General features: G+C 34.9%; 1 protein-coding gene across 1 annotated transcript in view; it reads right to left on the reverse strand.

Moving 5' to 3' along the window:
• Nucleotides 1–2465: 2465 nt before the first annotated feature.
• LOC127849067 (rhodopsin-like) overlaps nucleotides 2466–14012 on the reverse strand; it is a 44849-nt gene continuing 33302 nt past the window's right edge. Inside the window, exons 3-4 of the mRNA XM_052381790.1 lie at nucleotides 3444–3543; nucleotides 2466–2730 (exon numbers count right to left, since the gene is read on the reverse strand). Coding sequence (XP_052237750.1) covers nucleotides 2466–2730; nucleotides 3444–3543 — 365 coding nt within the window. The remainder of the gene's footprint in view (nucleotides 2731–3443; nucleotides 3544–14012) is intronic.

A 14012-nucleotide genomic window follows, 5' to 3' on the forward strand; every position in this document is an offset into this window, starting at 1 on the left:
TCTTAATAAATTAGTCGCGTTTTGGGAAAACTGGACTTCATGCATGTGCGTAAAGTGCCATCACATATAAGCCTGTGCAGTCCGCAAAGGCTAATCAGGGAGGACACTTTCCGCTTACATCGAATTGTTCGTTTAAATGAAGCCTCTTCTAAAAGATAACGACAGTTTAGGCGGGAAGTGTCGTCCCTTGTTAGCCTGTGCGGAATGCACAGGCTATTATGGGTTGACACTTTAAGCACATGAATTAAAACCACTTTTCCCTGACCGAGGCTCAAATGAGTCCTTATTTTTCGGTTGCATGCAGAAACATATAAATGTACCTGGTATAAAAGAACGTAATGGGACCTATCCCCATGATCGGACAACTCGTATCACAAGCTTTTTAATATCACATAAAACATGTCCTAAGATATGTAGAAACCGCAAATCGTCGTTTATATAAGTCTCGTTCTGCGAAAACTTGATTCAATGCATGTGCGTGAAGTACAGGTGGTTAGCGTGTGGCTATGATATTAATTAGTGAAAACATCATTTTGAATGATAAATAATCATATTATAACGAAAAATTAAATTTTATGAAAAAAAATAATTCACTATCAAATATATATATATAACAAGGTATGCAACTCAAAATCACCCCAAAACGGGGTGCCTCGCTTTGAACAGCCATATCTTCATCAATTGTGCAGCGATTTTCACGATCTCACTCTTATTCAACGCAGAAATGAATTTCCTTTCTGGAAATGTATGTCTTGCAATATTTTTACAAATTCTGTGTCAACTTTTAAGAAATAACACGATACACAACTCGCATGACCCAATTGACAATGATCATGCAGTCTTTATGAATGAAATCTCGAGTTGTAAAGAAACACCTCCGTATTGGACCAATGAAATCACTCGTATGTTTAAAATGTCGGTTAGTTGAAATGTATGTAAACAAAGGTTTCAAACGGCACTGGACAGTTAGTCTTGATGCATAATGAAACGACAAGAACGGTAATAATGTTTTTTTTCATACGTTTTATTGAATTATGGTATCGAGGTACATGAACTTTGTAGGGAAGATGCCCTTTACTCCGTGAAGATTTTAGTCTTAAAGACTGCATGATCATTGTCAACTGGGTCATGCGAGTTGTGTATCGTGTTATTTCTTAAAAGTTGACCCAGAATTTGTAAAAAATATTTCAAGACATATGCATTTCCAGAAAGGAAATTCATTTCTGCGTTGAATAAGACCGAGATCGTGAAAATCGCTGCACAATTGATGAAGATATGGCTGTTCAAAGCGATGCACCCCTTTTTGGGGGGATTTTGAGTTGCATACCTTGTTATATATATATTTGATAGTGATTTTTTTTTCAGAAAAGTTAATTTTTCGTTATAATATGATTATTTATCATTCAAAATGGTGTTTTCACTAATTAATATCATAGCCACACGCTAACCACCTGTGGCGTGAAAATTTTTCGAATTTAAACTAGTACTATTGAAAACCAGAAAAGCTTAAGGTGTTGTCATACATCCAGTTTCAAAGTTTTATCCTGATTTATTTTCGGAAAACACGTTAAACGCATATTTGCACACACACAGCACGCCTTTATCAGAAAAAGCTCCCGCTCGTTTTTTATGCAGGCATACGTTAATGGAATGTCGGAACCGGATACGGAATTTCGTTAGGAATCACTAATGACGTCACTATCAGTGCGTAAATCAAGATGAGGCTTCACGAAACTATTGACATGATCTATATTTATAAATATTATAATTATATTAGTATAATTTTATGTGTAGAATAAGACGATTATGACAAAAGCGACTCTTCGCTTTTTAATGAAACTCCATTCACAACATCGAAACTGAAAACATCATTTAACACGCATTTATCATTTCTTTGACCGCAAGTGTCTCCGAAGACTGCTCCGAATTCCAAACTTGGAGCACAAGGCCAACGAGTACGACCGAAACATCACACCAATATTTATTGTCCCATATCACGATGTCATACGAGTAATCACGATGTCACACGAATACTCACGATGTCTCTCGAGTAATCACGATGTCACACGAGTAATCACGATGTCACTCGAGTAATCACGATGTCACACGACCGTCAGATGACTAAAGCTGGCTTGGTTTGGAAACGTCACCAGGCACGACTCTCTAATTTACACTGTGCTCCAGGTCACGCCTGAGAGAGGTCGCCGTTGAAGCCGTCAGGTGAAAAGATGGATGGGCAGTGTAAAAGAGTAGACATACCGCCCCATGGATGAGCTACTCTCAACAGTTCTGGCTGCCAGAGGATCTATGTGTCAACTCTCATGTCAACTGAACGACCAAACGGGTAAAGACTGTGATAAGGACGATTTTGATGATGAGGATGCCATCACAAATGCGTTTCATCCTCGGCAATTGAAGGCACAGTTTCTACAACATCTTCGTTGCTTTCGTTACTCGGGGGCATCTCAGTCGAAGTGTTTTGAGACGAGGAGCGGGTGGTCAAAGAAATTAAGGTGTATCGCTTGAAGAAATGCAAACAGGGCACCTGCTCGAAGAGCGCCTTTCGGAATAAGCTGTGCCGGGCGACATAAATGATTGGGTTCCAAATGATTGAGGTCTTTGCAATTAAGGCTGGTAGCATGGAAACAAGGGCGGGGACGTTTTCCACCCTGCCGAACGCCACCACTAAGGTTGCAACGGAGTAGGGAGTCCAGCTTAGCAGGAAGGCACCTGCAACAGTATTAGAGGCTTTGTAATTAAGGCTGGTAACATGGGAACAAGGGCGGGGACGTTTCCCACCCTGCCGAACGCCACAACTAAGGTTATTGAGTTAATACATTGTGTACAATAGTTTGAACGATATTGCAATATTTTTTTTATTTCGGGAAAATTGTTTCTTTGGTAAATAGTGTATCATTTTAATTGGTCAATATTGACAGCCAATGATGTACATCAATAAGATCTTAATTGCATTTTCATATGCATAATTATAAATATTACAATTTACGCATTGTATTTGCAAAACAAATTATGCCATAACTCATGAACAGCCAAAGACCAAACGTGTGTTGTATGGTCCTTTTATTTATTACTTTCCATGGCAACCAACAATACTTTTTTATATTAACATAAAATGGTGTTACATGTTTATTGTGTGTTTATACAAACGTGGGACACGTTAAACTAAATTTTCAATGGTAATAGTTCATATTATATGTTGAAAAGTGAAGTCAAACACCTTAAGTGAGCATGGTATGTTTGTGCATTTACTGTCTACACAAAGTAATGCTGTTGTAACATTATCATCCCTTTACTCATTATAGCTTCAGAAGATAAACCTGAAATGTGAATTTTGAAACAAAATGTATACACTTTACACATGCATAGTGTTACGTCATTTCAACCATCTTCACAACTGAAAGATTAACTTTACTATATCTTACCTATCATCAAAAGCACTGTAACCGCCATCTTTCGTTCTTTTCGTTGTCGATTCTTGTGGCTTTGCCGCAAACAGCTGTTCCTCAGTCTTTCCTTTCGCAACTGGAAAAAAAAGAGAAATATGTGCGAAAAGTGTCGTTCCAGATAAGATTGTGAATATGCTAATCAGGGACGACATTTTCCAATTTTATGGATTTGAAACTTTCCTAAGTTCTTTTTGTGATGCGGCATGATCGCGATTTCAGATTTTAGTTTTTCATTAGTTTTTTATTATAGCTATCACTATTTTTGTTAGACGAGAAAACTGAACTTACGTACATTTTTGCTAAGGGCCTTATATCAACATACCGAATTTCATAAACAGGGTGCATGATCGCGTGACTTTGTGCAATCGTTTTTTTTAAAATAACTAAGCATCCATATTGATTTCAAACAGAAAAAAAAAGACATACGGGGAAAACAAAAATAATGTGCACATATCCCGAAATAGCTTACTTTCAAAAGAAAAAGTTTGACAAACCTAGCTTAAGTTCTTTTTGTGTTGTGTAACGGGATCGAGATTTCAGTTTTTTCTTATTTCGGTTACCGTAGAAACTATTATGTTTGTCCTTCGATCAAACTGCGTATTTGCTCCATATGGTCCTCTATTCAAATACCGAGTTTATAAAACCTAGTTTCGGTACTTTTTGACGTACAATAAAAATTATATTTTTTTGTCTGACAAAAAACTCAAACAACTACAATGTTTCCAATGTATCCCTTTATCCAGCTTACAAGTTAGTTTGTAACATCAATGTAGCTTCAGAACTTTTTGAGTTTTTAAGTTTCCAAAATTAACATACTAAATTTGTATGTGTAAAAAGGTTAAAAGCATGCACAGTAACAATATAGGGCGTATTCAATTACTTTTTACTCGATACGGTCTAAAAAGCTGTTCGTTTCCACCAACCCGACCGACACTGAAATGTAGCCCACCCTAAGTTGCAAAAATCCAACTACCAGCTATCGACCCTCCGCGTCGCTGGGAGTTGCAACTGGTACTGCATTTTTTCATGTAAACTCTGCCGCCTGGAATCCAGGCGGAATTTTTATATGTAAAGTGATCAACACAATTTTTTTTTTTGGCATAAATAAACACAGCCGATCATAAATGTATCCCAAATGCGCAAATTGAAACAATTTACTTTATATGGTGTGCTCGCATAATAATGATATTAATCCAAGTTTGAAACACGTCAACCCTTCAAGAAAATAGGAGAGGAAAAGTTTTTGCAAAGGAAAACGCCGAGTATTCCGAATTTGAAAATATATTAATTTCTACATCGACAATCTCCGGAATCCTCGGTAAGAGAAGATCTCGTGTCTTATCAACTAATCGTGCTACATAGAATATCTCCGGAAACTCCGTTAGATAGATTGAATAGTCAATTAAAAGTTTAGGCTTTCCGTTTTATCACGTTTTTTTAATGAACTTTTTGTCTTTACCCACATAAGAAACACGCAAATTGATGCCAATGGTAACAGGTACTTGTTTGTAACGATGAATAAGGTTGATTGAATTCGATGTATAAGACAAACTCGAGATTTGTTTGTTTTTTATATTGAATTTAGTTTTATCAGGAAGAACTTTGTATGTACTCATGAAAGCTCAAAGCATTCAAGGAAATTATACCCAACCTGAACTTTTTTGCGCAAATGGTCGCTACATTTTTCGTATTTGCGTAATAACATTTAAATTTAATACATTTTTTGAAAAGAAATGTAATATCAAACATATTGTTTGCAATATTTCTACCATTAAGCATACTTATTGAAGAAGGGATTAACTCGTGTATAGTAAGAAAAGTTTACGAAACAAAGGTAAGTGGAACTGCTAAGCTTTTTTTTGTTTTGCCGATGCATGTGAAAACATAGAAAATTGTTGACAAAGGATTTCAAACCTAACTAAAAAAACACGAAAATTTCTTTTTTTATTACTGACTTCGGTTTCTTTATTTTTCATATTTTACATAATTACCAATTCTTTTATTTTCACGTTTAATGAAGTCTTTTTTACGTAAATTGTTATTCGAACACGACACGTTGTTTTTCCATTGAAGGAAATTAAGAGTTGGCTACTTTCAGAAATCAAAAGAATTCTGGGAAATTGTACAGTAAAATGCACGAACTTAAAAGCGCTCTAACAATGACGTTTCAAACTTTCCTTTCCCGTGAAAAGCAACTTAACATTATATAACTTTTATTTTAACTGGTTTTGTAAGAATTCAATGCAAGTATCGATTCAAATGACGTTATATTCGCTAGTTATTTTTTTTATCAAAGAATCTTACGTCATTCGCACAACTTTTATGAAATAAATCCACGCCATATTGTCTTTTTTTAAATGACGCCATTCAAACATGCGGAATGTTAAGTATGGTAAGAGTCTAAATAAATAAATAAATGCATTTAAGCTTTTAACATAAAACTCACAAAAATATCGCAATATGTATTCGAATAACTTAAGGTGAGGTAATATGCGTTTTTTATTTCATGCTTTCCGGTGGTTTATAGAGAAATATCAGTGAATTAAAACTGATAATTCACTGTTTCAAACAGTAAAAAATAACAGTGAAAATTATCGATAATTTTCACTGTTTTACTGTTAAATGACGTCATTTTTTGGATGAAATGACGTCATTATACCAACGAAATTCTTCAGTAAAACTCTTTTACAATTTAAATAATCGGTGGAAAAAGCATAAAATAGAAAGAACATTTGTTGGATTCGGTGGAATATCGATTTTAATTAACGCGTGATCATAGAAAATATCTATATTTTCACTCGTGGTTGCGTCACTCGTGAACATATTATTTTCTATGATCACTTGTGAATTAAAATCGATATTCCACTAAATCCAACAAATTTATCCCATTTTCATACCGACATTGACGGTATAACACCCCATGTAATAAACTAGTATCCCACCTTATTGAATATACCTGTCACGTGCACGGACTACTTTTTATTCTACCACTGAATGATTTTTCCTAAGAAACCTCTAGAGTTGAGAAAACTTTAGCTTCAAAATTAAACGATCTTCAACCTTTAGATCTAGTCAAGGGACATATTTTTCGCCATCCGTATAATGAATCAGCTGATTGATGGCGTCATAAAATGACATACTTATTGCGTCATTTTCCAAAATGGGAATAAAAAATTGAAGACGCGCATTTTTTTCCTGTTAATGTATCCTGCATGTAATTATGAAAAAGTGCATATTCTTTTTCCTACTAACCTCGGATGGAACCGGTGAGACGAAGGATTTATATCTACATGTAGATCAAGCTTATTCGTGTTATTGATTTTCAGAATGTGCATCCTAATTGGATGTGAAATTGTTTGTGTAGAACATGCTGATGGGTGTGTATTTTGGTTCAGTAGCCTATTTGAATTGTTTTGCTTTTGGATGTAAGTAAACGTACGCGTATTTTCTTTGATGAATAAACTTTGTCTTTGTAATTTTATCAAAGAATGTCTATTCAGTAAGAATATCCCGTTTGCAACAAGTGTTTCAAAGCTTAATAGCATTATTACGGATTATCAAATATCTTGTGTTTGGGTCACAAACTACAGGATGTGAAGGCTAGATCTAGACGCCATCAAAATCTGCAGCGTCCATGAACAAAAATATGCGATTATAGTTTTTTTGATAATTTATGTTTAGAACGACTCTGTGTGTAAATCTACATGTTCATGTATGTTGACATCGACATCATTTTGTCAGGAGCAATCGCCGCCATATTGGATTTTGATCATTTTCTTTCGACAATAAAATGAATAATATAAAAGTAAAATCTTGTGTTCGCGGTCGTTATGTGTTACAATGTGCATGCTGCGTAAAATTGAATCGAGGCATATGGTGATATTTTTTCTCGTTTTACAGTTTTTGTGTGTGAAATTTTAAGACTTTTTTGCGTACCAGAACAAATACATTCTATATCACTACGCATGGTTACATTCGTTAGATTTTAAGCAGTAAAATTTTTTTGAATGAATAAAAATTAGTGTTAAGGTTATTAGATCTATTTATGTAAAATGTCACGTTGAAGAAAAAATCAATTGGATAAATAGAAAACTATGATTAACGTTGAATAGAGAGAAGTTTATGTTGCTCGGCTCAAACACCGAAAGCGCTCGCCAAGGCTCGCGCTCCCGGTGTTCTAAGCCTCGCAACATAAACTTCTCTCTATTCAACGCTAACCAAGTATTCTCTATATCCTCTATGTTATCAAATAATTCGTGCCTCTCAATCGTGATAAACGGCGTAACGTTTATGTATGACGTCGACGTCACTTTTTATTTTTTTTACATTGATAGTACTGATGAAGGCTATTGTCGAAAAAATGTTTAGTACTAAACAAATAATATTTATACAAATAGTTATTTGTTTGTACGGATTATTTTATTGTTTTACTCAATCGTGATAAAAATCCCATGCATCAATACATGTCACCGTGTGTAATTCAACGACAAACTATGGCAGGAAAATATTTAATATTTTGTATTTTGTCAACAGTGAACTAACAACATAGTTTGGCGCGAACGTAACCGATATGGCTGTAAATTAAACTGAAAACGAAACTGAAAGAAGAATCACGTGGTAGCAAATGGGAGGTCTTTTTTGGCCTGGCCTTGATATTGTCTTAATTACAGCTAACACAGTATCTTTTGCTGTAAATATGCACATCTATGGTAATTTTCCTGACAGTTCATACGCCGATAAAATGCACAAAAATGCTATGTATAAACTATGATCCGTCTTTGTAATGTGTATTGGTATCATATATTTTATACAAATGCTATTCAATTCCTAACCTAGTTTTATTAAAGAACAGATAGTGACCAGAATTGTTAAATCACTATTTAGCAGAAAATGTTGCCTAGGCATTTATTAAATAATACACTCGAACATTCACCGAATTCTTGTGTAATTCACATATATAAATTATTTATTGTCACTTGGAGATTTAAAGCGGTATGCAAATGCTTAAAACATCATTACCGAGTCTGTATTCGAGACCGAGAGTATTAAAATGTCATTAATGTCATAAAGTCAAAAAGAAAATGCACGAATTATCTGTAATTAAATACACGTGAGTGGAAAATCTGACTTTTATTACGATGTGACATTATTCTTTAGAGATTAATTTAACAAATGTTTTCTCAAAGAGAAAATGCACGCATTATCAGTAATTAAATACACGTGAGAAGAAAATCTGACTTTTATTACGCTGTGACATTATTCTTTTGAGATTAATTTAACATGTTAGAATAATCTTTTTCGTGAGGTAACCACCAAACACCTTGAAAGGACAACCATTCAAATAATTTTCATTTCTTTACAACCCGTGCAATGCTTCTGAAATGAAAATGTATTGCCACGAAAAACCTTTATATTATGCGTCCCATCTGAGGTGTTCCATTTTTATGGTCATAGTGCTGGCATATAATTAATTAACACATAAAGTTTAAGCACATATTTATAGATCACGATAATACATATTTTATAACTGAGAAGATCGCTGCGGCTGTCATAAGAAGTACGAAGAATGACGCGTAACGCATTTCATTGTCAATCGCACAGGGTGAGAATGACATAGATAGTAATCCTTTTACAAAACCAGAAAATATTGAAATAAAAAATTACAATGTGTACATTAAACAAACTCTTTTGATATTCTACATTTTTGAAACATAAACACAACAAGAAAACATTAGAACATTTAGATCTGAATTCAAGCCTTGTCATCCAATAAACGCATTTCGATCAACCAATTAAAATACAGCTTGAATGCTGTTGAAAGTCAACGTATTATTCAGTTCTGGATGAACAAATCGTATAATTTAAACAACAAGATTGCGTTTTGCGTGTATCATCAAACATTTATCCGATACTTCTGGGTCGCCCTAATACCTATTGTCTTAAAATATGTCTTTAATATTTATCCGCCCAGTATTGAAAATGTTATTCCATAATAAATGTAGTGAACCAATACCAATGATTGTTTGAGTTTTAAAGAGCAACATTTGCAAATTTTAACATTTCAAAGTTTGCACAAGGTTGAAAAAGTTAACTCTCGGCTAGACTGGCGCAGTCGCGTTAGTCAAACAATCCTCACATTACAATTAACGAATGCATAACTTTGCTCCTTGCTACAGTACCTGCCATTCTAGCCTTCTCAAGTCAGTAACTTTGCTCTTTGCTTTAGTGCTTGTAATTCTAGCTTTCACAGGTCAGTAACTTTGCTCTTTGCTTTAGTGCTTGCAATTGTAGCTTTCTCAAGGCGGTAACTTTGGTCCCTGATAGAGTGCTTGTTATTTTAGCTTTCCCCAAGTCAGTAACTTTTCCTTGCTTCAGTGCTTGCCGTTCTAGTTTTCTCAAGACAGTAACTTTGCTTTAGTGTTTGTCATTCTAGATTTGTCAAGTCAGTCAGTAATTGTGCTCCTTGATACAGTGTTTGCAATTCTATCTTACTCAAGTCAGTCAATAACTTTCCTCTATGCTACAGTGCTTGTCATTTTAGCTTTGTCAAGTCAGTAACTTTGCTGATGGCTAGAGTGCGTAGCATTCTTGCTTCCTTAAAATAAAGAAGTGAAGTCCTGAAGTCAAATACTTTGCTCCTTTCTACAACACTTTAAATTCTAGCTTATACAAGTCAATGCTTGCTATTATAGCTTTCGCAAGTCAGTCACCTTGCTCCTATATAAAGCGCTTGGCATTCAAGCTTTCTCAATTCAGTAAGTTTGTTTCTTTCTCTAACGCTTGCCACTCTAGCTTTCTCAGCTCAGTCACCTTGCTCCTTTCTACAGCGCTTGCCATTCCAGCTTTCTCAAGTCAGTAAGTTTGTTCCTTTCTACAACGCTTGCCACTCTAGCTTTCTCAACTCAGTAACTTTGCTCCTATGTACAGTGCGTGTCATTATATGTTTCGAAACTCAGATACTTTTCACACTGTAATAGATTGCTAATCTAGCTTTCTCAAGTACTTAACTTTGCTCCATGCTACAGTGTTTTCCATAGTATGTTTCTCAAGTCAGTATATTTCCTCCTTACTCCAGTGCTTGCGATTCTGACTTTATCAATATAAAGAAGTGAAACTCCAGCTGCTGGAGCAGTATTGAATTTTCATTAAAAACAATTAATTGGCCCTTTATTGAAGGCAAGTGACCGATTGCCCAAACAGTACAAAACAGCACAATACAGCACAATACAAACCAACATAAACACAAAATATGAATAAAGCTGGGGTCACCGCCTTGGAACGGTCAATGCAAAGCATTGGGGGTTTAAACCTGGTTATAGAGCGCTCAACCTCACACTTGGCCCAGCAATATTCATAATACATTTAAGTGTAAATAAAATTTAACGTCATAGCATTGTAACTCAAATTAAACAATAATAAAAGGAAATTAAAACGCATTCAATTTAATTACTATTAAATTACTCAATTGCATTGAAGATACAAGAGTAACAGAGTTACAACTTTTTGACGAACGATCAAATAAAACTATTAACAATTGTCAACTACATTCCTTCTTTATAGAAAAAGATTTGAGAATGTAGCATCATGGAGTTAATATCTCAGATAATCATCGCGCAAATACAGGAAGAAGCAGCAATAATGGGTGTAAAAATTCCATATTACATAGCTTGGTTGTTTATGTGACTGCTAAAAAAATAAAAATAATTAAATCAAACAAGAAACGCCTATCAGAGAGAAATTAATCAAGTCAAGAATTTTGTTCCTTGATAAAGTGTTCGCTATTCTAGCTTTCCAAATTCAGTAACTTTGCATCACGGCATATTATTTGAAATTCTAACTTTCTAAATACAGAAGCTTCACTCCATTCGACAGTGTTGGCCATTCTAGCTTTCTCAAGACAGTAAAAGTAGTCTTTGTTCCTGGCAACAGTTTGTGCCCTTCTAGCTTTGTCAAGACAGTTACCTTGCTCTATGTTAATTGTGTGTTTTCCATTCTTGCTTTCTCAAGAAAATTCGCTCCTTCCTACAGTGCTTGACATTCTAGCTTTGTCAAGACAGTTACTTTGCTCTATGTTACTTGTGTGTTTGCCATTCTTGCGTTCTCAATAAAGTAACTTCGCTCCTTGCTACAGTGCTTGACATTCTAGCTTTCCAAGGTCAGTAACTTTGCTCAATGCTACGGTATTTGCAATTCTAGCTTTTTCAAGACGGTAACTTTGCCCCCTTTGTACAGTGTTTGATCTTCTCGTTTTCTCAAGACAGGTACTTTTCTCATTGCTATTCTTCTTGCCATTAAAGCTTTCTCAAGATAGTATCTCTGTTCGTTGCAACAGTGCTTGCTATTCTAGATTTCTTAAAGAACGGATTTTTTTGTAGGGTGAAAAAATAAAACAAAAATGATTTTCAGTCTTAACACAACATACAGCTATAGCATTAGTTTTCATTTAGTACATTGGTATACCACTCGACCTTTCCCAATGATCATGTCGATGTGGCCGATGCTATTAACCGAAGTTTTAATGATAAAAATTCCATCGTAGATACCCTCGTACTTACCCAGTGATACATTTTTTCGTAGCTGGCGAGAATGACGACAAGGGGGACAATCCAGGCTAGAACAAGGATAGTCATTGAGAACGAAAGGTCAAGGTCGGTCTGGCTCTTCCAGTTGACGGCGCAACGCAGCTTTAGTCCCTCCAGCTGATAAGAGCTCCATCCGAGTACTGGAAAAATTGATGTAAGAAAACATGAATCTCGTTCCAGGAAAATGGGACTTAAAGCGGATATGAACGATTGTGTCAAATATTTATGAATTTATATAAAATGTGTAAAAAAACCTTATTTTACATATATTTCAAGATAAATTTAAATCAAAGTTAAGAAGAACATGTGTCGAAAAATGCGAAATAAGCCAGATATTTAATTCTGAAATCGTAAATGTCTGTACATTTGAATTCGCCAGCATGTATATCATGCATGTACGATGTGAATCTAAATTTAGCTTTACGGATCATTTTAATTTCCTGCAATGATATATATTCATACGACACACGAACATTAACTCCGATCCTAATAAAAAGACGCTTCGGTTATTGTAGGAAAATATGTACGAAATATCTTCGTCACAATCGGCTCGGGGCGCGTCTTTGCTGCATTTTATGAAATTCGTCTTCAATGTTTATTTTGTGTTATTGTAACATATTTTCATCAATATATTACAATTTAATACATATAAAAAGTGTGCATACTCGCTTTAATATACGTGCGAAAGGGGGCGTCCCAGATTAGCATGTGCAGTCCGTATATGCTAATCAGATCAACAATATCTGCCTAAACCGGGTTTTCACTGGAAATAGACTTCCTTTAAAGAAAAAATACAATCCAAGCGTGAAGTGTCGTCCCTAATTAGCCTGTGCAAACCGCACACGTCACTTTACGCACATGTTACGCCCAGTCTTCATGTAACAAGGCACTAAAAATTGTGAGCATGGCACTGAATTTCTTACAATGGTGATGATGAAAATGGGTATAATGATTCCAATGAAGTTGATGATGATACGAAAGTATAGATTATGGTTCTGGTTAAGTAAATCATGAAGCGAGTGATGAATAAAGTTGCTGCCGCCAATGATCATCATCATAGTTTAAGTGGCAATTTAAATGATGATGATGAAGGTGATGATATTGGGCATTACTGTGATAATTTGATTGATGATAATTACATTTACGACGATAGACAAAGAACAGAGCAGAACAGAACAGACAGTTTATATAGACTTATACATAGGTCCATCGTCTTCAATACATACAATTATAAATAAAGCAATGTCATGTGACAGAATATATTAATTGTAACCAAATCAATAATACAATATATATATATTCAATGAAAATTCAATTCAATGAAATTTGAAAACAAAGTAAGAGAAGAGAAAAACAACGATTTTGGAAAGAAGTAATAAACTAAGTTTAAAGGTAGTAAGTATAAACTATAACTTTTAATTGACTTGGAATAGAAGTAAAGAGTTATAATAAAGAGGTAGAGATAACTCTGCCCTGTGGAACGTGAAAAACACGTCCGATGACATGTAATTGCCAACGGCAGGTGAAAATACGTTCAAGGCCGCTGACTACTTCATATAAGTATCTGTCATTATCTAGAAGTGTGTTTATATTTAAGTATACAAGTGGTTATTGTAATAGTTGTCGACCAGCGAATTCCTCTGTGATACTTGACTATTTATTATTATATTTTATAAATACCTTTTCGACCGGTTGGTGTTCCTGATAATTCAGATTAACTGATAAAATTGATGAAGTGTTCGGGTGACAGAGATTTGTCCGCCGTTTGACGCACATTAATGTGTCGATTTGAATTATAAATGAACATCGGTCTCATGGTTAATGTTTGTCCGATATCGAGGTCCTCGTTACAGAAGGGAGAGAGTAGTCATAAGTGCATTTGGACGAACTTCAACAATATTTTACCCGTGTTTTTACAAATGTTAAAGTACAATACCCGAAACGTACAGTCAATGTTTATTTT

The sequence above is a fragment of the Dreissena polymorpha genome, chromosome 10 (assembly GCF_020536995.1).
Source record: "Dreissena polymorpha isolate Duluth1 chromosome 10, UMN_Dpol_1.0, whole genome shotgun sequence".
NCBI lineage: Eukaryota > Metazoa > Mollusca > Bivalvia > Myida > Dreissenidae > Dreissena > Dreissena polymorpha.